General features: G+C 40.8%; 3 protein-coding genes across 3 annotated transcripts in view; 1 reads left to right on the forward strand and 2 right to left on the reverse strand.

Annotated features, from left to right (window-relative positions):
• The window catches only part of eif3s10 (eukaryotic translation initiation factor 3, subunit 10 (theta)), a 10578-nt gene extending 517 nt beyond the window's left edge, over positions 1 to 10061 (reverse strand). Inside the window, exons 1-22 of the mRNA XM_054600507.1 lie at positions 9882 to 10061; positions 8708 to 8898; positions 8483 to 8619; positions 7765 to 7928; positions 6912 to 7111; positions 6436 to 6644; positions 6177 to 6348; positions 5888 to 5992; positions 5650 to 5748; positions 5440 to 5556; positions 5122 to 5307; positions 4557 to 4904; positions 4371 to 4475; positions 4182 to 4295; positions 3948 to 4070; positions 3438 to 3591; positions 2981 to 3162; positions 2337 to 2446; positions 1824 to 2236; positions 1536 to 1671; positions 1164 to 1408; positions 1 to 322 (exon numbers count right to left, since the gene is read on the reverse strand). The exon at positions 1 to 322 is cut by the window's left edge and continues 517 nt beyond it. Coding sequence (XP_054456482.1) covers positions 150 to 322; positions 1164 to 1408; positions 1536 to 1671; positions 1824 to 2236; positions 2337 to 2446; positions 2981 to 3162; positions 3438 to 3591; positions 3948 to 4070; positions 4182 to 4295; positions 4371 to 4475; positions 4557 to 4904; positions 5122 to 5307; positions 5440 to 5556; positions 5650 to 5748; positions 5888 to 5992; positions 6177 to 6348; positions 6436 to 6644; positions 6912 to 7111; positions 7765 to 7928; positions 8483 to 8619; positions 8708 to 8898; positions 9882 to 9930 — 3732 coding nt within the window. The 5' untranslated portion in view covers positions 9931 to 10061 and the 3' untranslated portion in view covers positions 1 to 149. The remainder of the gene's footprint in view (positions 323 to 1163; positions 1409 to 1535; positions 1672 to 1823; positions 2237 to 2336; positions 2447 to 2980; positions 3163 to 3437; positions 3592 to 3947; positions 4071 to 4181; positions 4296 to 4370; positions 4476 to 4556; positions 4905 to 5121; positions 5308 to 5439; positions 5557 to 5649; positions 5749 to 5887; positions 5993 to 6176; positions 6349 to 6435; positions 6645 to 6911; positions 7112 to 7764; positions 7929 to 8482; positions 8620 to 8707; positions 8899 to 9881) is intronic.
• A 1137-nt stretch (positions 10062 to 11198) lies between these two features.
• Positions 11199 to 14517, forward strand: dennd10 (DENN domain containing 10). Its single transcript, XM_054599896.1, has 10 exons — positions 11199 to 11342; positions 11427 to 11481; positions 12124 to 12320; positions 12436 to 12515; positions 12612 to 12760; positions 13095 to 13206; positions 13318 to 13418; positions 13546 to 13653; positions 13759 to 13853; positions 13954 to 14517. The coding sequence occupies exons 2-10, from the start codon at positions 11436 to 11438 to the stop codon at positions 14119 to 14121; spliced, it is 1056 nt and encodes a 351-aa protein (XP_054455871.1). The 5' UTR covers positions 11199 to 11342; positions 11427 to 11435; the 3' UTR covers positions 14122 to 14517.
• Positions 14518 to 15011: 494 nt separating this feature from the next.
• Positions 15012 to 18580, reverse strand: sfxn4 (sideroflexin 4). Its single transcript, XM_054599897.1, has 14 exons — positions 18405 to 18580; positions 18195 to 18260; positions 18042 to 18098; positions 17924 to 17950; positions 17507 to 17561; positions 17209 to 17234; positions 17065 to 17118; positions 16909 to 16971; positions 16735 to 16803; positions 16537 to 16627; positions 16213 to 16328; positions 16047 to 16132; positions 15854 to 15971; positions 15012 to 15778 (listed from the first exon to the last, which is right to left on the reverse strand). The coding sequence occupies exons 1-14, from the start codon at positions 18441 to 18443 to the stop codon at positions 15701 to 15703; spliced, it is 945 nt and encodes a 314-aa protein (XP_054455872.1). The 5' UTR covers positions 18444 to 18580; the 3' UTR covers positions 15012 to 15700.
• Positions 18581 to 18972: the final 392 nt, after the last annotated feature.

An 18972-nucleotide genomic window follows, 5' to 3' on the forward strand; every position in this document is an offset into this window, starting at 1 on the left:
AAAGTCAATTTAAAGATTAATGGAAAATAATTCCCAGGAAAACTACTGTCTACAAAGATGTCATACAAAGGAATAATCCACATGAGTATCAGAAGTGTGTGGCAATTAATTCAGCACTGTGGCTGGCTGGCTGGCTGAGAGGTCGTTACTCAGCGGCGCACAGTTGTCCAGCCATCGTCATCTGTTTCGTTCTTGATGCGACGAGGGTTGTCTTTGTCAGTACGCCATCCCTTATCTCCTTCAGGCTCAGACTCAGGCTCCCGCTCCCTTTCTTTGGGCGGCTCCTCCCGCTTCTCCTCTCCTCCACGACGCCAAGAAGCTCCTGAGGAAACAAGGATCCTCATTAGAACATGTTTTCATTTGACAAGTTTAACTCTAGCTCCCTGGTAAATGTATAAACTTTTACCAGGGAGTAAAAAAAACAAAAAAACTCACTAAATGCACTCACTCAGTATGATCAGTTTACATGAAACCATCACATAGGAATAGTACACGCACACTTTTTAGATAAGGAGACGACGAGGGTGGGCGACAATGTTATAAACAATGCAATAACAATAAGAACAACAACGACAAGAACAATAACAGTATTAAAGCTTTTCATGACCATATCAACATTCAGTGTATTGGAAAATACAATCCCAATAGACTCTTTGTATAAAAATAAGCTTTTTCAAGTCAGCATGGAACAAACAATAGTTCATTTCTCTTTTATTTTAACACACTTGCCATAGCAGTAATGAAAGGGGAACAGCGACCTCTGCTGGCTGAATACAACATCCTCCCACTGAGTGTGTCCCATTTGTTTTGTTAGACAAGAGTGCTAAATTCAGTTCACAACTACTTCCATTTAGTTCCTCCGGGACTATTTGGAGCCTCTCAGGATAACTGACAGTTGTGTCAGGTGTTCCTGATGACTGCTGTCATTGGTCCGAGTTTAAATAAGACATATCTCTAGCCTGGATGTTGCTGAAGTTTTTGTTTAACTATAGGCCGCATTTCTACAAGAACTCTAAACTTAAAACATTTTAAAACTTAAAAAAAAAGACGTACGTCCCACAGCTTTTAATAATGTCACATATTTTGGGGAAAACTGTGATGTATCCTACTGTGTATCAGTGATAATGACGTTATGGTTTTATCTTAAATAACGCTCCGCTTACCTTCATCTTGATCTTTGGGAGGGGCTCTGACTTCACGGTCATCGCGCCGCTCAACATCACGGCGCTCAACATCACGGCGCTCAACATCACGGCGCTCAACCACGCGGCGCTCAACCACGCGGGGTTCATCACGCTCACTGCGAGTATCATCACGGCGTTCCTCGCGGTCAGTGCCCTCTTTGCGAGAGTCTCTCCAGCAGCTTCCTCCTTCCTCTGTGCCTGGTCTCCTCCAAGTATTCTCCTCTCTGTGAAAACATAGTTACAGCGATAAACATAACTGGGACCACTCGCAGAATACATTTTGATATACTGTCCCTTTTTAAACAGAAAATAAATAGACCAACACTCTTGGCCTATGTATATGAGGCCCACCTGACTGGGCGGGCTTTGACGGCGTCGCTGGTTTTTTCCTCTGCTTTAACTTCCTCTTTCTCCTCACTGGCGTCGTCACGGGGAGGACCCCAGCTGTCCTCTCGGGCCTTCTCACGCTCACGCCAACCACCTGAAGCTGAAGCATTTGCTCATCATCTTGCTGTACATCACATTAAAGCACAGAGCTGCTCAGCAGTCTGCTTATTGAATAAAAATGAACAAACATTCTCCAGGTAGATTAGAAGACACCTCTATCACATATTAGCAGCTGAACGGCTAAGGGCTTACTAGGTCGGACCACGGGCTTCCAGGGTTTGGGGTCGTCGTCGTCGTCACCACCACCACGACGTGGCCCATCGTCCATGCCTCTCCTACCACCTCTCTCATCATCTCCTCCTCTTCTGGGACCCCAGGAGTCATCGACGCCTCTACGGGGAGCTCTGTCGTCATCGAAGCCACGCCTGAAACTACGGTCTTCATCAAAGCCACGCCTCGGGGCACGGTCTTCATCTCCACCCCTCCTTGGTCCACGGTCGTCATCAAAAGCTCTGCGTGGAGCACGGTCCTCATCGCCACCACGGCGGGGGGCCCTATCGTCTTCAAAGCCACGACGGGGAGCTCTGTCATCTGCGCCCCTGCGAAGACCTTCTCGCCTTAAGGTCCCCTCTCTGTCCTCCTCACGGCCCTCCGATCTCCACTCCCTAGAGAGAGAACAGGCATTGTTAAGAGCAACCTCGCATGGTTAAATGGGATTTACAATAAAAAAAAAAAGTATGATTACATAGAGTTATCAAAACCTACCTGTCAGGCACAGGACGACGCCACTCTGAATCACCTCCATCCGTGCGCTTCCTCCATCCTCCTCCTCCTCCTTCCTCCTTCTCAGTGTCCTTCTCCTTCTCGGCCCAATCCTGTATAAGCAAAAAATATCAATCATGACACATTGTGTTACATCAGCGTCACTCAAAGGTCTGTAGACTTAAATCGGCCCCTACAAGCCCTTCATGTTTTAACCTGTAGTTGATTAGTCTGCACTCAGTCCTTGAACTTATACTTCCATCACACAACCATATCAGGGATGACACAGCTCAAACGTATCACAATATTTTATGACAGATTACTGGGACAAATTGTCTTGCATTATGTTACTGATAGATAGGTTTCATTAAGTTGCAATATGAATACCCAGGTGTAACCTTTACTCATTTTACATCTGTGTAAAAGTGTTTTAAATACAATTTACAATACAGTCAAAGAAATTCTGTACATAGTGTTTTCTATTCTAGGCACCATGGTGTAACAATTGTCCTGGGCATCATATCATGAATAATTACCTGAATTAATTACCTGCAATTCCCACCCCTTCATATTTGCATAAAAATTTAACTGAATGTCAATCTGAAAAAGTCTGACCATTGGCTGAAAAAAAATATGCTATTTTGTACCTTGGTTTTCTCCTCAGGGGGGGCTCTTTTCTCCTCGTCACGACGGCGTTCTCGCTCCTCGATCTCCTGTTGACGAGCACGCTGCTTCCTTTCCTGCTCCTCGAGTTTTGCCAGACGCTCCTGGTACTCCCTCTCCTCCTCCTCTCGCTGCTCCTGTTCGACGCGGTCACGCTCCTCACGCTCTGTAACAAAAGCAGGAGATAACGTGTTCAAACTTTGACATAATAAGAGCTCCTGCATTATGCTGTGATAAGGAATAGGAGGGCATGAAATAGTTGTGTATATATATATATATATAAAAATCAGAAAACATTTTCCCAACATTTCAATTTTTATGTCCACCTTAACCTTCAATCCATAAATCATCGAGCCAACTCCCTGTAGTACTAATGTCCCTCTAAACAACCACTTTAACCACAACTGTCACTATTTCCTGTCCCAAACGGAAATGCATTACCTTTCTTGAGCTGCTCTTCGTGGATACGCTGTGCCTCTTCCTCTTTATTACGGTAGAAAGAGTTGCGCCTGTCCTCTTTGCGCTGCTTTTTCCTTTCTTCCAGACGCGTCTTCCTCTCTTCAACCATGCGTTCCTCAAAAGTATTCAATTTTTCCTTGAAAGAGAGATTAGGGAATATGAAACCACTGACAGTCATTGACTTATTCTACCACTCTGCGCTAGACACAGTATTGGTTCTGTGCAGAAGTCATTACCGCGATACCAGCAGGGGGCACTCAAGTTCATCTGCATTTTAATTCTAACACCCAGGAGTTGTTGTGTGCTCAAACAACCACAAGGTAGCATAATGGAGCCCATAAAAGCACCTTTAGAATCCCCAGTTACTGTATATGACGTCACGCAGACAATCAAAATGTGTCAGCAGACAGACAGCGGGTGCAAACTGGTTCCTCTGCACGCTTAAGGTGACGTAACCATACTGGACAGCCTGTGCTATGCTGATGCTCTTACCTCATAAATGAAGCTACGGGCAGCGGTTATTTTGGACAAGAAGCTTTCCTTGTCCTCCATCATCCTGGACATGCGCTTCTTGTGCTCCAGAGCCTTCTCCCGTTCAACTTTCATGTTACTGATCTACAATAAAAAGAAAATATTAAGTTCTAGATACTCACCTGGGTTTTTTTCAATTTCCTTGATCTATGCATGTAACTTTAAATCAGTGTTATTATTATTATTTTTGAATACCCTATCCTCCTCCTGGAGCTCCCATAGTTCCATGTCCTTGATGCGCTGCTCTTCGTAAGCCTGTTTGATAAGAGGAATCTCCTCGAGACGTTTTGCCCTCTCAAAGTAGTCAATCTAGAGAGAAAGAAAGATTAGTGTCCAATTCACACCTAGGTGACTGATATTTTCACTGATGTGGTGCTCAGTTACCTTCTTCTCCTGGTTCTTCAGACGCTCCTGAAGTTCCTTCTTCTCCTTCTCCAGCTGCTCCACTTGTTTGGCCATGATGAAGTCAGGATCCAGCTCCTCAAGGTCCTGTACACAACAGATTTGTTAGTCTCACCTTTTTATTTCTAATTACAATGATCTATTTCTGCAATATGGAATTCAACCTACCTCAATATCAATATCCTTGAAGGCCTTGGCTCCAAGTTCAGTCTTCTTGATCTGCTCCAGACGCTCACGGACTGTCTTCTTCTTGATCTGCTCATGCTCCTGCATGATGCGCTCCTTCTCCCTCTCTTTGGCCTCCTGGCGCAGACGCTCCTCCTCAGCTTTGCGGACCTTCTGCATCTCAGCTTCCCGCTGCTCCAGCTCCTCCTTCTCACGCTGAATGTTCAGGCTCTCCAGGCGCTCTTTTCGCTCTTCAATGGTCTGTCTACGAGCCAGGATGCGCTGATGATCCTTGCGGGCATTTTTCAGATAGGCAGCAATGGCCTGCTGATTCTGCTCCTCACGCTCTTGCTAAGAAACGACAAAAACATCAAAATGCAGCTTTGAGTTGCCGAATTAAACATGGTGCATGGTGCCAAAAGACACAAATCATGAACTAGAGTTTAATACCACATGGAAATACGTGTATGTTAGCATTATGTGGCAGTATGTACAAAGCAAATGTTGGTACCTGATCAGGTGCCTGTGTGTGTCTATTTAGGGGGGGTCAGTAGGAGGGTGAACTTACCAGGATGGAGGCAGGCTTGATGATCTGGATGGCTTTGGCCAAAGAAGCAGACATGGCAGTCAGCTGGTTCCTTATCTGCTCTGAGGGCATGTTCTGCAGGAAAGGACCAACAGGGGCGTCCTCTTTGGTCGAGTAGTTCAGGTCAGAGCCAAAGCTCAGAGTTCGAGAGGTGTGGTCTATACGGACCTTCAGGGGAAAATGAAATTGATAGATAAGTAAACATTCTGAACTATAATAACACTTTTGTTGGTTTATAAGTAGTTATTTTATTAATTAGTTAATGTATCCAAAAGGCATATCTCCTGATCTTGGCCTTACCTGCAGGTCACAGTGCCTGGCAGCATCCACAATAGAGCGCTCTAGCTGGAAGGCGTCCACAAATGGAACCAGGGAGGCCAGACGGGTGAACTCGATGCTTTGATAGATCTGTGCAACCTAATAAAATGGATAAAGAATAATGAGAGTTTTCTACCATTACACTGTAGATCTGATTTAGGACAGCATTCGAGAGGAATCAAAAAGGCTTACCTGTTGCAGGAGCCTCAGGATGGTATTACTCTGCAGGTGAGGGACATAATGCTGCAGATCAGATTCCTTCTCAGCCTGGTCTTTCACCCAGTTCAGCACCTAATAGGAGAGCAAGTTTGTTAGCATTTGCTTGGTTGAACCATTTGATGAATGAAGTGATTATAAAACTGCAATGAAACTACAAAAATGCATTTTATATTTTCCTTATCAACAAGCTGGTTGCTCGCAGATTGTTTACCTTGGTCACTCTTCCGCTCAGCTTCAGAGGATGAAATTCGACTTCCAGCCAGTTGTAAAGTTCTTTTATATCCGGTACAACATACTGAAGCAAGTTAAATCTCACCTAGAATGCAAACAGAAAAAATACACATTTGTCAAAACATCTTAAATCAAATATTAATTAACTATTTTACAAGAGGTCAAAAGCTAACTTTTAAACTCTCTTTTGGACTTACTAAAAAAAAAAATTCAAGGGCACTGTTGAAACCGTAAACACCTAACAAAGCTTTCTCGTGCAGATAATGTACCATGTCATTGATGAGACTCTGCCGGGTTGGTGGAGACTGCAGGCCCAGGAGTGTGGCCAGCCTGCGGTGTTTCTCTACAATGATGCCGTCCATGTCCAGCAGCCGAGCGATGTCAGTGCGCTCGGGGGTGATGGGAATAGAGAGTGTGGCCAGGAGGACTCTGGTGGACATCCTGACGATCGAAAACAAGTATCATTAAGCATTTGGTCACTACCGGAGTAAAATTTGTCCACTTATCTACAGATAATGAATACGATACCTCTGCATCTCATCCTGGGTCAAATTCTTACGCATCTCCCTTGAGAGGTGATAGAGCCGGTGGAGGGTGCAGGCATGGAAGAGAGCATTTCCAGATTTCCAGAACACAGTAGACACCTTGTTGTAGTAGTTGGCCATCAACTGGGGTTTGGGAGGCTTCTTGGAAAGAGCAAACAGGCCATGGATGTCTTCAACAGCCTTGAATGCTTCCTGGAAAAAGACAAACAGTGCTACTTAAGAAACAATATCATCTTCACTTTGACCATGTGTCACATTTAGAATTGTACTGTAGGACAATAACGTACAAAACATCCTTTTAGTTTTTTCTACAGGCCATACACTATATTGTACAATACTGTTGACTTCTTCCCCAAAAAATCAGAAATATTTTATACATTAAAATGTTTAGTAAGTACATTTAAATGTGCATGCATTCCATTATCGTCCTTTGAGATATTTAGTGTTAGGTGGACAGACCTGCCAGAGCTCCATGCTAATGGCGCTGTCCAGCTGCACCAGACGCGTCTCCAGGTGCATAGACTGACTTTCAGGGTTGTTCAGGTTGATCGCCGTGCTCTGGTTGTGATGGCGCTGGATCTGACCCAGATGCATACGCAAGTTGTCGCACAGTTTGCGAAATTCTGCTTTACGGGTGTACTGAAGGCAGAACTTGAATGCTGCAGAAAAAACAAACAGACAATATTTACAGCATCTTGTAACATTCAACATGTATTTACGGTTATATTTTATTTTGGGAATTATTTTCTGTGTAACTTTAACGATGCACTTATCAAAATTAGGTAAATTAAAGCAATATTTACATTGAAATTAAAAAGTATATTTTATATTGGCAACTAGTAAAACATGAATTATAACTGGTTGAAAATGAAAGTGGTCATCATGTTGACATTCAGTAACATCTACCTAAAACAGATTAAGTATAGAACATTTTGTTGACAGTAACTTTTATACAGCCTTAAAAAATATCACACTTGGTTCAGACAATTGGAGATCAAATGAATGCAACATGTTCTTAACAAGGTATTCAGTGCGTGTCACCTCTTCAAGAAGTACGACCCTGAGCCTTCCTCGTAGCACTTATTGCATTCGTATTAGTCTGTTGCAATTATTGTTTTCGTAGTAATCTGCCTCTGCACTATACTTTTGCTCTGGTTTATGCTTTGAGATGCTTGTTTAAGAAAGGAGATGGACTTATGACTTCTGGTGACTAGTAGTTCTCTTGAATACCTATGTTGAACACACTTCCTGTAAGTCGCTTTGGATAAAAGCGTCTGCTAAATGACTGTAATGTAATGTAATGTGTCACTACCTTGCTGGGCAATGTCATGGTACAGGCGCTCCACCTTGGAGTTGTTCCGCAGCAGGTCCAGGCACTGGCGGTAGGACTCCCACAGGAACTTCACCCAGGGAGTGAGAAGCAGGCGATCCGTACGATCCTGAGTGTCCTCTCCACTCACAGCACTCAGGAGGACACTGAAGTCACAACAAGCTCAATGTTAATAATCCGTCTTCAAACTATCAAGCAGATGCCAATTACCTTAAAAGCTTAATATTCAATATCACTGCAATATAGATTAAAACAAGTGACACATTTTGTGCAAATTCCTGGATATCAATACCGCGACGATATTGAAGGGTTGCCTATTGGTGCTTTCAGTTAAAATGTACAAAATGAGAGTTATGATAAATAATCCTCACTACTGTGGATATTATGACTAAGTGGGCAAAGGCAAATAATAAAAACAGCTAGAACAGTCCGGCAGGGTTATAGTAAATTACATCACTTTTCTGTAATGCAGCGTTTCAAACCATGAAAAGCAAAATGTGCAAATATTGAGCCATATTACAACTTTAAGTCCATATCACGATGAACCCTATTTTACCTTCAGCTGTGATATCAGTAAACTATATAACACACAATCATCTGACTATAATAAGGCATCAATTTAGATTCTCTATCATGTTAAAGGGACATTTTTCTTGCTGCGAAGAAACAATTTCTGCATCATACATTAGAGCTTACTCACCTTTCAGGAGTCTGGATGTTATCCAGATCCTCGATGTCCAGGACCATCTGCTGGGACTCCCCCTTGGCTGTTTCAGTCTTCTCCTCCGCCAGCTTCAGGTAAGCCCTAACCACATCCTCCAGAGATTTGATATTCACCTGGAAGCAAAGACAGACATTCAAGGAACTCCACGTAACTACAACAACTGCTCGATCTGTGCAACATCACCCGTTTCTCCTCACACACCTGCTGGCAGATGTTCTTGTACTGGTAGAGACCCTCCTTAGCCAGGTGGCTCTTGCGGAGATCCACGCACAGCTCCAGGTACTTGAGCATGATGGGCTCGTGGATCTTCTGCCATGTTCGATGTTTCTTGCTCTTGATGACATCGTACAAAACGTCCAAAGCTGGCTGCTTTTTACCAACCTCAAGAAACTCTGCGTAGACACATGGAGAAATGGACAAAAATAAAAAATAAGCTCCATCACAGGTTGATGGTAACGTTTACCGTACATTCGGCAGTCGATGTGTTGAATGTGTTGTATCTAAGAACTGTTATGCTGCTCATTCTGTACACATGACATCTATTGCATTCTGTCCATCCTGGGAGAAGGATCCCTCCTCTGTCGTTCTCCCAGAGGTTTCTTCCTTTTTTCTCCCTGTTAAAGGGGTTTTTTAGGGGAGTTTTTCCTGTGCCGATGTGAGAGGGAAGGACAGAGGATGTCTCATGTGCACAGATTGTAAAGCCCTCTGAGGCAAATTTGTAATTTGTGATTCTGGGCTATACAAAATAAACTGAATTGAATTGAATTGAATGTGTCCTTGGGCAAGACACTTAACCCCAAGTTGCTCCTGAAGGCTTGCCATCGGTGTGGACTGGATGATGAATGTTAGCTAGAGTCTGATGGTGGCACCTTGATGGTAGCCTGTCATCAGTGTGTGAATGGGTGAATGATATGTAATATACTACTGACTGTAAGTCGCTTTGGATAAAAGCGTCTGCTAAATGACTGTAATGTAATGTAATGTACATTGACCACTAATCCCCCAGCCGTGGTTAGCTAAATCAGCCAGACATTGTTAGGCCCCTGGTGCTTGATGATCGTGACGTTAGCAGACTAGAACAGATGGCACCGACACTTTGACACATAATCATTGCTAACGACATTTCAAAGCTACTACGGCTGCTTATAGGCATATAATGGCCTCCTAAGCTACATCTCTTAAATGCCAATGGCTTAGTCAATGAATAATAAAATGGCCCAGCCGGTTAGCTTCACACTAACGTAGCAGTACGAGAGAGACATGGCTGCTCCGCCGCTCAAGCTAGCTCGGCTAACAACGCCGCGGCATGCTAACGTTAGCTAGTTAGCATGAATGTCAAGACATTTGTGAACCACGAAGTCGTGTTTCTACTCACCGTTCGCTCGTTTCAGAGCATTCTCTGGCCTTTGGAAATACGCCGGCATGTTGGTGGCGTTCTAGTGAAGCTCAAATTGGCGACTTGAGTGAATTTTGATCGATTTCACCAGTCCATCCACGCCACGCATTCACCCGCTGCAACGGAGCTGGAGGAGAAAGGAAGAACCTCGTGAGCGGCCTAGCGAGGGTTGCCTCAAACACTGTCCCCCTATCACAGCGCCCACTTCAGGAATAGTGAAAACTGAGGTTCAGTTCTATCTCAACAAAAAAATAAATATTAAGGCTAATGTTTCCATATTCAGGGCATCAATGTTGTTATTTTATCATTTCTGATCAAATCTTATTATGTAAACTTTGAAACTAACAATCATCAATTATCATGGGTGATTCTGTATGTGTTTGTTTATTTAAATAAGTGTATTTAACTATAACTATTTGATACTTAATTTAGTCATGTATTGTATATATGGTTACACATTGTTGCACAAGAGCCACTGATCCTCTGTAGTGATGATTTACTATGTTTGAGTATCCTGAATTTGTTCTCTCAATTTATTTATTATTCTTTATTTATTATTTATTCTTTATATCTTTATTTATTTATTTATTATTCAATTTTATTATTATTATTTATTCTCAATTTAATTTTTTTGCTGTATTTGACCAATTATCATTAATTGTACTGCCACGACGCTCACTGATAAGTGACCATGGGTGTTGTTTAAAAATGTTAAACGAATAAAATGTGTTAAGTAAGTTGTTTGAGATTCGTAACCTCACAAAACCTACAAACGGGGGGTTTCGACAAACCTGGCAACTCTGGGTGTATAAAGTTCCCGTATGGGCTCCACCAATGGTGTGTTCGGGTAACCCTCGTTAAATCTCACATTTTATCAAACTATGTAGGTTTCATACCGTAGACTCAACTGTATATAAAAAGGTTTATATTTACCTTCATATTACAGTATAAACAGATACTTAATATTAAAGGATAGGGCCGAAAGAAACATGATCAGGTCATTGCTGATTGTTTGATCCCGTTTCATTCAAATAATAATGATTATAACATTACCAACATAAAGATATATTACTATTTCATTGTAACCAGCGCCACTTTATCAGCTGATTAACAAAAATGTGACTGATCCAATCAGAAGTTTAGGCAGAAGCGTTAAAAAGCATTGCGTTTTTAAGTCTTGTTTGTAAAGTCGTATACTCTCAGTAACCATGAACGCACCACTACGGCTGAAGTAGAGCAATATGATTGGTTGTCAGCAGCGTGTCTCCTCCCACACAATCCTCCTGTCCCGGAAGAAGGAAGAGGTTTCGCAAAAGAGAGAAAAGTCTGTTGACAGCAGAAATCACACCCAGGACACTGAAACATGTCGACACATGTACAGTCTTATTAAATCCGTCTAGCATCACAAGAGGCTATCTGGATTTAGCGGGAGCTCGCAAGGTACTTTACGGTTAAATTCGCGTCCACAGAAGGAGATGGTTGTTGTGTAATGTGCAGTAAACTTATGGCTCTGAACTCTTTCAGGTATGGAATATGGCAGCTACTGAAACGCAGTTTATGTTAAGCGTCGGATTAATCGGTAAGTTTAAGTTCACAGCTCGTTTCTTGCTGCTCAGCTGGGCTTTCTGACGCCTCAGTACGTGCAGGAGAATCACATGATATCAGTGTGACCCAAAAGTGTCTAATCAGCAGTGCTCCAGCTCCCTCGTTGCTTCATGGTTCCTGCCTTATAGGCGTTCCTAAACGCAATCAGTAGCAGAACCCCAGAGGTCTGATGTGATGTCACATGTCTGTCCATCTTCTAATAGGTTACATTACATTACATTACATTACATTACAGTCATTTAGCAGACGCTTTTATCCAAAGCGACTTACAGGAAGTGTATTCAACATAGGTATTCAAGAGAACTACTAGTCACCAGAAGTCATAAGTGCATCTCCTTTCTTAAACAAGCATCTTAAAGCATAAACCAGAGCAAAAGTATAGTGCAGAGGCAAATTACTACGAAAACAATAATTGCAACAGACTAATCCGAATATAGTAAGTGCTACAAACTACTACGAATAGGATAAGTGCAGTAAACAAATACAAATTCAATAAGTGCAGCAACTAATACGAGTGCAATAAGTGCTACGAGGAAGGCTCAGGGTAGTACTTCTTGAAGAGACCAGAAATTATCATATATGATGACAATTTCTGCTTTATTTTCCCCCTGTCCAGAGAAAGATGTGAATGGAGACACACTGTGGGTGTGGTGCTTTCCCTCTGTGGGCGCAGACCTGAGGAAAGTCCTGCTCAGCAAGTGCTGTCTGACACAGGACGGCCGGGATTTCCACACCTTTGTGTTTGGTCAGTTCTGTCGCACCTGGTACTACATCACAACAGTGGAGGTGCAGGAACCTACAGCACTAAACAAGGTACAGAGTCCAGAGACTCTGCTGCGATCAAAACAAGGAACAATGAGAATGCAGCATTTTTATCTAATATTTGAATTTCTGAGATCTATTTTTGTCTCTATTTTCTCTGTTCAAGGTCACTCATTTTTCAATAGTTGTTACAGCAAAAGACTTCAACCCTGAGAAGTATGCTGCGCTTAGTAGAATACTCTGCAGGTAAAGTGTTCAGCTCAAATACAACTGCTTGTACAGTTTTCCTTTAAGAGTGTTTTTTTTCTTCATTTGTGTGGTTTGCTTTTGTCTATTATCCAGGATGTACATCAAACATGGCAGTCCAGTGAAGATGATGGAGGCGTATGTCACTGTCCTCACTAAAGGAATTTGCCAGAGTGATGAAAACGGCTCATTTCTAATTAAGGACTATGATGTTCGGAAAGCGTACTTGGCTGGTTCAGTCAAAGGTGAGACATCACAGTTGGTAAACAGGATTACTAACCAGCATTTTCTTAGGTACGTCCTTTTGGTGACATGTCTGGTTTTCATGCAGCAATTCCTTTGAATCCAAGACATTCTGAGACATTAAAAGCCACCTTTACATAAGCAAGTCCTACAAGGGTGTTATTAAAGAAAATGAAGATGTTTTAATCACGTGTTTACAGTGATATACCGTGATCTAATGCTGAAAAACTAAACTGAAATTGATTGTGGTTCATATAAATTTTACTTGAACCACAATCTACATTCCTTCAGAGTAAAAGTGGGTCATCCAGTTTCCTCCCATGTATCTATCTATAGATGTGGTGTCTCAGTTTGGTATGGAGACCATCATCCTGTATACCGCTCTCATGCTGAAGAAGAGAATCATCGTCCATCACCCTCGGATTGAAGCGTTGTTGGAGTTTACAAGGTGCATGGAAGACTTCAAATTCCAAATATTTGTCCTGAAACTTTTTAATTAACCCTCTGTAGTGGAGAATATTGTCATGTGTGGGTAACTCTTTGTCTGTTTCCCCTTAAGAGTTCTGCCGACTCTGACCTGGCACAGGAAAGACTGGTCCATCCTGCACCCTTATGTGCACCTCACTGATACTGAAATAGAGGATCTCAAGAAGTGCCCCGGTGAGGCTGCCTCCTGGTTTGTTTACTCTAATTTATCTCACAGTTGGTGCTCGGCCACCATCTGCACTGCGATCTCATGGTGGGGAAATTAATTATTTATGCACCAATATGTTGGTTTTCTCCGCAGGATATGTAGCAGGTTTTGTAGATCCGGAAGTGAGCAACAGATCGGATTTGTTTGATGTGTATGTGAACCTCCCAGACAGTGTCATCACAGTTTCCCAGACTGCCAAAGGTACAGTATGTTCAACGAGAGAGCAGTAGGTTTCTAAGAAAGCTTTGATTCTTGAGAGTGTAGGACAGCATTTCCCTCGGACTGATGTTAAGTATCCCACCACAGAGTCCATGGCTATGGGGAAGTTGCACAAGGACATCGGCCACCTTATTGTCCAGTCTGCAGAGGATGCTGAGAGGTCAGATAGTCAGGTCATTAAGGTGAGTTTCCTTGGAGCATAAATGTCTAAATTCAATCCCCAATTGTAAAAAAAAAAATGTAGCCCTGCATCTAACATGACAACCACACATCAATTCACAGGATATTTCTGTCAAGACAAAAGAGATCCTTGCCAACTTGGTGGCCCTGGCTGACAAATGTGAAGACTCTAAAATCACACTGGAAGGTTTAAAGCAGCATAATTTCCCTCCGGCAACAGAGAACTTCCTCTTTCATTTGGCAGCTGCCGAGCAGCTCTTACGGATATAAACCTGTTTTCAGACATATGTTTGTATAATTACTGTTGTCTGAAAAGCTTGTGAACCCTCTCCCTGTTATCATGAGAGGGTGCACAAGACACTTTCTCACAGTGATCTTCATGTGAGGTAGGAATCTTATTCCTTTTGTTCTCCATTTGAGCTCCATTTTGTCATGAAAGGTAAAAAAAAAAAAAAAAAACATCAGTGAGCCGCACTGGCTGACATGTTGCTTCATTACATGGGCACTTTGGTTAATATTGAGTCAGTTCTGCTGCCATAAATACTCACTACAGAATCAAATCTGTATTAATCCTCAGCTGAAAATAGTGACCAGCAACTGCACTGTTCAACCCTTCTTGAGATTACGTTAGTTAAAAATTACAGTGCCCAACTGTTTTTAGAAATTGCCTTTTTTTTTTTTTTTTTTTTATTAAAGTATATATTAATGATTGTTTTATTTTTTAAGAGTGGCTTCTTCATGAGGAACCAGTGAGCTCAGTGCCACAGACAGACGGACTAACTTGTTGATTTTAGTCTTTTCGTTGGATTTGGTGACAGTAAAAAAAAAAAAGATAAATAATGCTAGCATTGTTCTTTAACATCAGTAACATCAGTTGTGGACAATAAGGAGCTACAGTATTTGTTTCTAACTGTGAAATGAAGACAAATAACATGGTACTTTTTCAGCTGGTACCTTTTGATGGCGCTTTCCAGATGTTAGCTCCCACACCACAGTCCAAAGTGCCAATTGCATACATCATACATACAAACATACATCGGTCCCTAAATATATACACGGCTACATCAGCTGAAATGGCTTGGATCTAACAAGCAGTTATTATTATTATTATTACTGAGTTTGTTGATAGAAACTGCATCGTACATGGTTATCAGGTCCCAACTGCAATAGACATTGCACAAGGTGTGTGTTAATTTCCTTTTTTTTTTTTCTCTATCAATGTCCCATTTTGTATTTTACTATTGACTTAAATACAGGGAAGGTGTGTTGTAAGAGGCTTTTTCAAACTGTTTTATAAAAAGGTGTTTGGTAGAAAAAGATCTGTTCCTCATCTATTTGCAACTGATCAAATAACAATCGGTGCTTCCATGTTCACATTGATTTAAATTTTAGATTTTTATTGTGTATTACTGTCAGGTTCTTTTTTTTTTAATTGATGCATAATTAGCGCTGTTGTTTTACAGCAGAGTACATTTTTAACCACATTGCCAAAAGGATGATTTTGTGCCTCAGTATTTCAGATAAGGTGGAGTGCAATACATAGCAGATGTAATGTAATATGTAACTTTGAAAACTAAATGTATTTTCATGAATTTATGTAATATTTCTATGTGTATCTATGAAAGCAAAATAAATTTACTATTAAAAAGTAGCTTCTTGCCTGTTTTTAATGTCTCAGACTGTATTTTCAACAAAGTATGTTGTGTGAAAACTGAGAAAAGGCTGCATTCTGTTCCATCCATGGTACAATATCAGCAACATGACTTTAAAGAAGACATTTATCATCATGCTATCCAGTGATGGCAACATACATTTGGGTTTATATGTTGAATCTACGTTAAACTGCTCCTCAGAGTCCTCTATGGTAGTATAACTGTCCACCATCGGCTGCAGCCTGCAGCTGTTCCTCCACATGTTCCTTCCTTATCTGTAAAACAAGGTCAATGTCAGTTGAGTTCATCACAAGGAAAACACTTCAGCACAGGAGGATTGTGAATCTCACCGTTCCCAGTTGTGGGAAAAGACTGAACGAGAAAGGGATCATCAAGCCCAGAACAAACGCGACGCTTATGTGACGGACTGGAGCGGACAGCAGAGAGTTCCTCTGGAAAAGTCTTGTTCTGTGAAGGAAAATCTTTTTAGTGAAGTCTGTCGATTTGACCAGGTATGTAGAGCTAAATGTTGATATGACTGACCTCTGTAAGAGCAAAACCAGTAGATTAGGAACAGCAGCGGTTGTACCAAACAGTACCGCTCTTGACAATGCAGTTTCCCTCACAGCCTGAACAAACCAAAAAAAAAAGTCTAACACTGGTTTTTTTTTAACTGAGAAGACTTATTTTTGTCCTTTTGCTCTTTTACCTTGTCCCCCGCTGCTTTAGAGAGGCCGACAGGATTTCCATTGGAATCAAATACTTGGATCCCAGTTTCTGACTCCTCACTTCTGACAGTAAACACATTGAAGAAGGCCAGAGCAGCTGGAGAGAGTTACACAACATGTAAGTTAAAAAAGTCCTACCTGTTATTACTGGATCCACACCAGCTGACTTAATATTAAATAAAAACTAAATAAACAACAATGAAGCATTTTGTGTCCAACTTCGTGTGACATCTGACATGTTAAAGTACTCAGATGTATTATATACTGTAATACTGCAGTATTTCATTTCAGAGATAAATGCTTACCAGAGAGTGGGATTGGTAATATAGACCTAAAGAAAGTCTGGATTGGTGCGCTTCTTACACCAAATCGGTTAATGAAAATTTGAGGAAGGGCCTGAAAAGAAAGACAAGGGAAATTAAGAAGCAACTTTATTTAAACGTTAAAGTTACTGGAAGCATTACAATCAATATGGCGCACTAGTTCAATCAGGTTGTACACACCCCTGCACATGTTGCATAGGAAACTGTTCCAGCGATCAACAGAAGCTGTTTCAAAGACGTCTTCTTACTCTGGTGGAGAGAGATAAAGACGATAAAGAATAGCAGAAACAGAGGGAGGACAGACTGAGGGTAAATCAAGGACACATACATTTACTGTATATGAATATATATTACCTGCTCTGATGAAGAATTTCTGTTTGCATAGTTGAACCCGGCGCTGTAACTCTGCAGCAAAAACTGAAATACTTTTTGAATTATTAATGTGTACTGTGTTATAGAAACATTTAAGGCACATATTTTTTTTTTTAAATAATGAACGTATCTCCATACCTGCCAAAACAGAGCGGGTTTGACGCTGCTGTGGGGCAAAAAGCTGGCGACCACCTGAAAATGAGTAAAATAAAAAATTGTTTTTGTTTCACAACATCATCAAGAACCAAGTGTCCGTTTAGATTTAAAGGATGACAAACATACCAGAGGTGCTGATATCGGCAAAAATGCTAAAAAGAAAATGACAGAAGGGATGCCATCAGCATTATTTTGTTACAATTGCATAGTTATAATACACATGATGGTACATTGTATATGCACAAGTTTCAAAAATGTAATTTCATATATTTAAAGAAATCTCGATTTACAAACATTATAGTTTCTATAAGAACAGCTTCAATATTTGTTGATGTTACATGATGTAAATGCACCACTTCCTTAGTTAACTTTAAAACCGTCTGGAAACATTTGAAAATTTGTAAAGGCCTAGATTTTACTGTACCTGCAGGGCGGAAAACTAGTGGAAGAACCTTGCCAGAGTCAGCGTGGACTGACGACTGTAAACACAGAGCAGTAATTTAACCTTTTCACAAATCAGCACATTAAACTCCTTCTAATCACAAAATCTGGACACATATAACACATTGATATAAGATATAAACACATTGGTTTGTACAAATGTTCTAAGATGAATGTGTGTTTTATCATTTTTATATTTATTAAAAAGCCAAACCTGACTCATATCTACACAACAATATCAAACCCTGTTAGTTGATCAAATAAGAAGAGGGGCAGAGATTACTGCGGTGGATCTTATTGCCAAAATATCGAAGTGAATTCTGATTTATTGAAAGACAAGGTCTATGTTATTTGCTTTCAGTGTTATATTATTTGTTTTTCTGTTTCTTGCAAGACTTACAAGTGAGAGGGTCAGTGCTTGTCCATCCTAGAGAAAGAAACAGAACAAACTGCTTTAAATAAAATTGTGGCAGGTTCATAAAGATGACTGACTGTTCAAGATTCTTAAACAATCCAACCTTTTCATTTAGTTTCTGTCCACTTCCAAGAAAACTGTGGGCGTTTTGGATTTCAGCCTGAGGAGAGCAGTATCACCATTAACCAATCAAACATCATATACCTTCTACTCATCTCAATATAAGATCACTGTAGTACTAGTGACTGCAACTCACATCAGAGGAAAGCAGGGAAATTGGATCAAGGAGATTAACCCAGATTTGTAGCCGGCTGAGGAGAGACTGGAGAAGAGCAAAGGAACAGTTAACCACAAATTAAAAATATCTAGAAGAGAGACACTAAGATATGAACACAATTTCATTGTAACTAATAAAATATAACAAATCCTAATTACTGATGATGCTCTGCATGTTAAAACATGTTACCTGCCCCTGGCTTTTCCAATACAACAGATTGGGATCCATTAGAACAACGAGTACATTTACTTCTCATAAATTAAGTATCTTACAAAACACTACTACAGTACACATTTTACCAGCATGTATTTCGTGCTTTTGAGGTCAAGTTCTATTTACAAATTGCTTCCGCCTTCAACCACGTGTTCAGCTGTGGGCGGACGCGTGCTACATTCGGGGACATCGGAAATATAGGAATTTATATTTCTATCAAGTTTCTCAATAGCTTTACATTGATTTTTTTTTTTAAAACAATTCGCAAAACATCTTAAAAAGACTGGAGATATGTTCGTGGTATAATTGTCAGCGTAACATTTTACAATTACACGGAAAAATAACAAGCTAGATTAAAAACTATTTATTATCACCTGAGGAGCTCACAAGCACATGAAGGCAGCATTATAGCTTCCTTTTATTTTTTATTTTTAAGGCATCATTTGTACCAGGAACCGTCTTCGACCACTTTTTTGTGCAGAATATCAAGTGAGTCATTTTACTTTTTGATAATATATACTTTTTTTTTTTTTTTTTTTTTTTT

This window comes from Anoplopoma fimbria, chromosome 6, assembly GCF_027596085.1.
Source record: "Anoplopoma fimbria isolate UVic2021 breed Golden Eagle Sablefish chromosome 6, Afim_UVic_2022, whole genome shotgun sequence".
Taxonomy (NCBI): Eukaryota; Metazoa; Chordata; class Actinopteri; order Perciformes; family Anoplopomatidae; genus Anoplopoma; species Anoplopoma fimbria.

Bases quoted from the DNA above. Each gene is read 5' to 3' on its own strand.
- dennd10 (XM_054599896.1), top strand. From the start codon at position 11,436: ATGGCAGCTACTGAAACGCAGTTTATGTTAAGCGTCGGATTAATCG. The intron at 13,207-13,317 runs GTGCATGGAAGA...TTTCCCCTTAAG, and splicing joins GCGTTGTTGGAGTTTACAAG to AGTTCTGCCGACTCTGACCT. The intron at 13,419-13,545 runs GTGAGGCTGCCT...TTTTCTCCGCAG, and splicing joins GGATCTCAAGAAGTGCCCCG to GATATGTAGCAGGTTTTGTA.
- sfxn4 (XM_054599897.1), bottom strand. From the start codon at position 18,443: ATGGATCCCAATCTGTTGTATTGGAAAAGCCAGGGGCAG. The intron at 17,562-17,923 runs GTAAGTCTTGCA...CTGTGTTTACAG, and splicing joins AAGCACTGACCCTCTCACTT to TCGTCAGTCCACGCTGACTC. The intron at 17,235-17,506 runs GTACAGTAAAAT...TTTTCTTTTTAG, and splicing joins ACTAGTTTTCCGCCCTGCAG to CATTTTTGCCGATATCAGCA.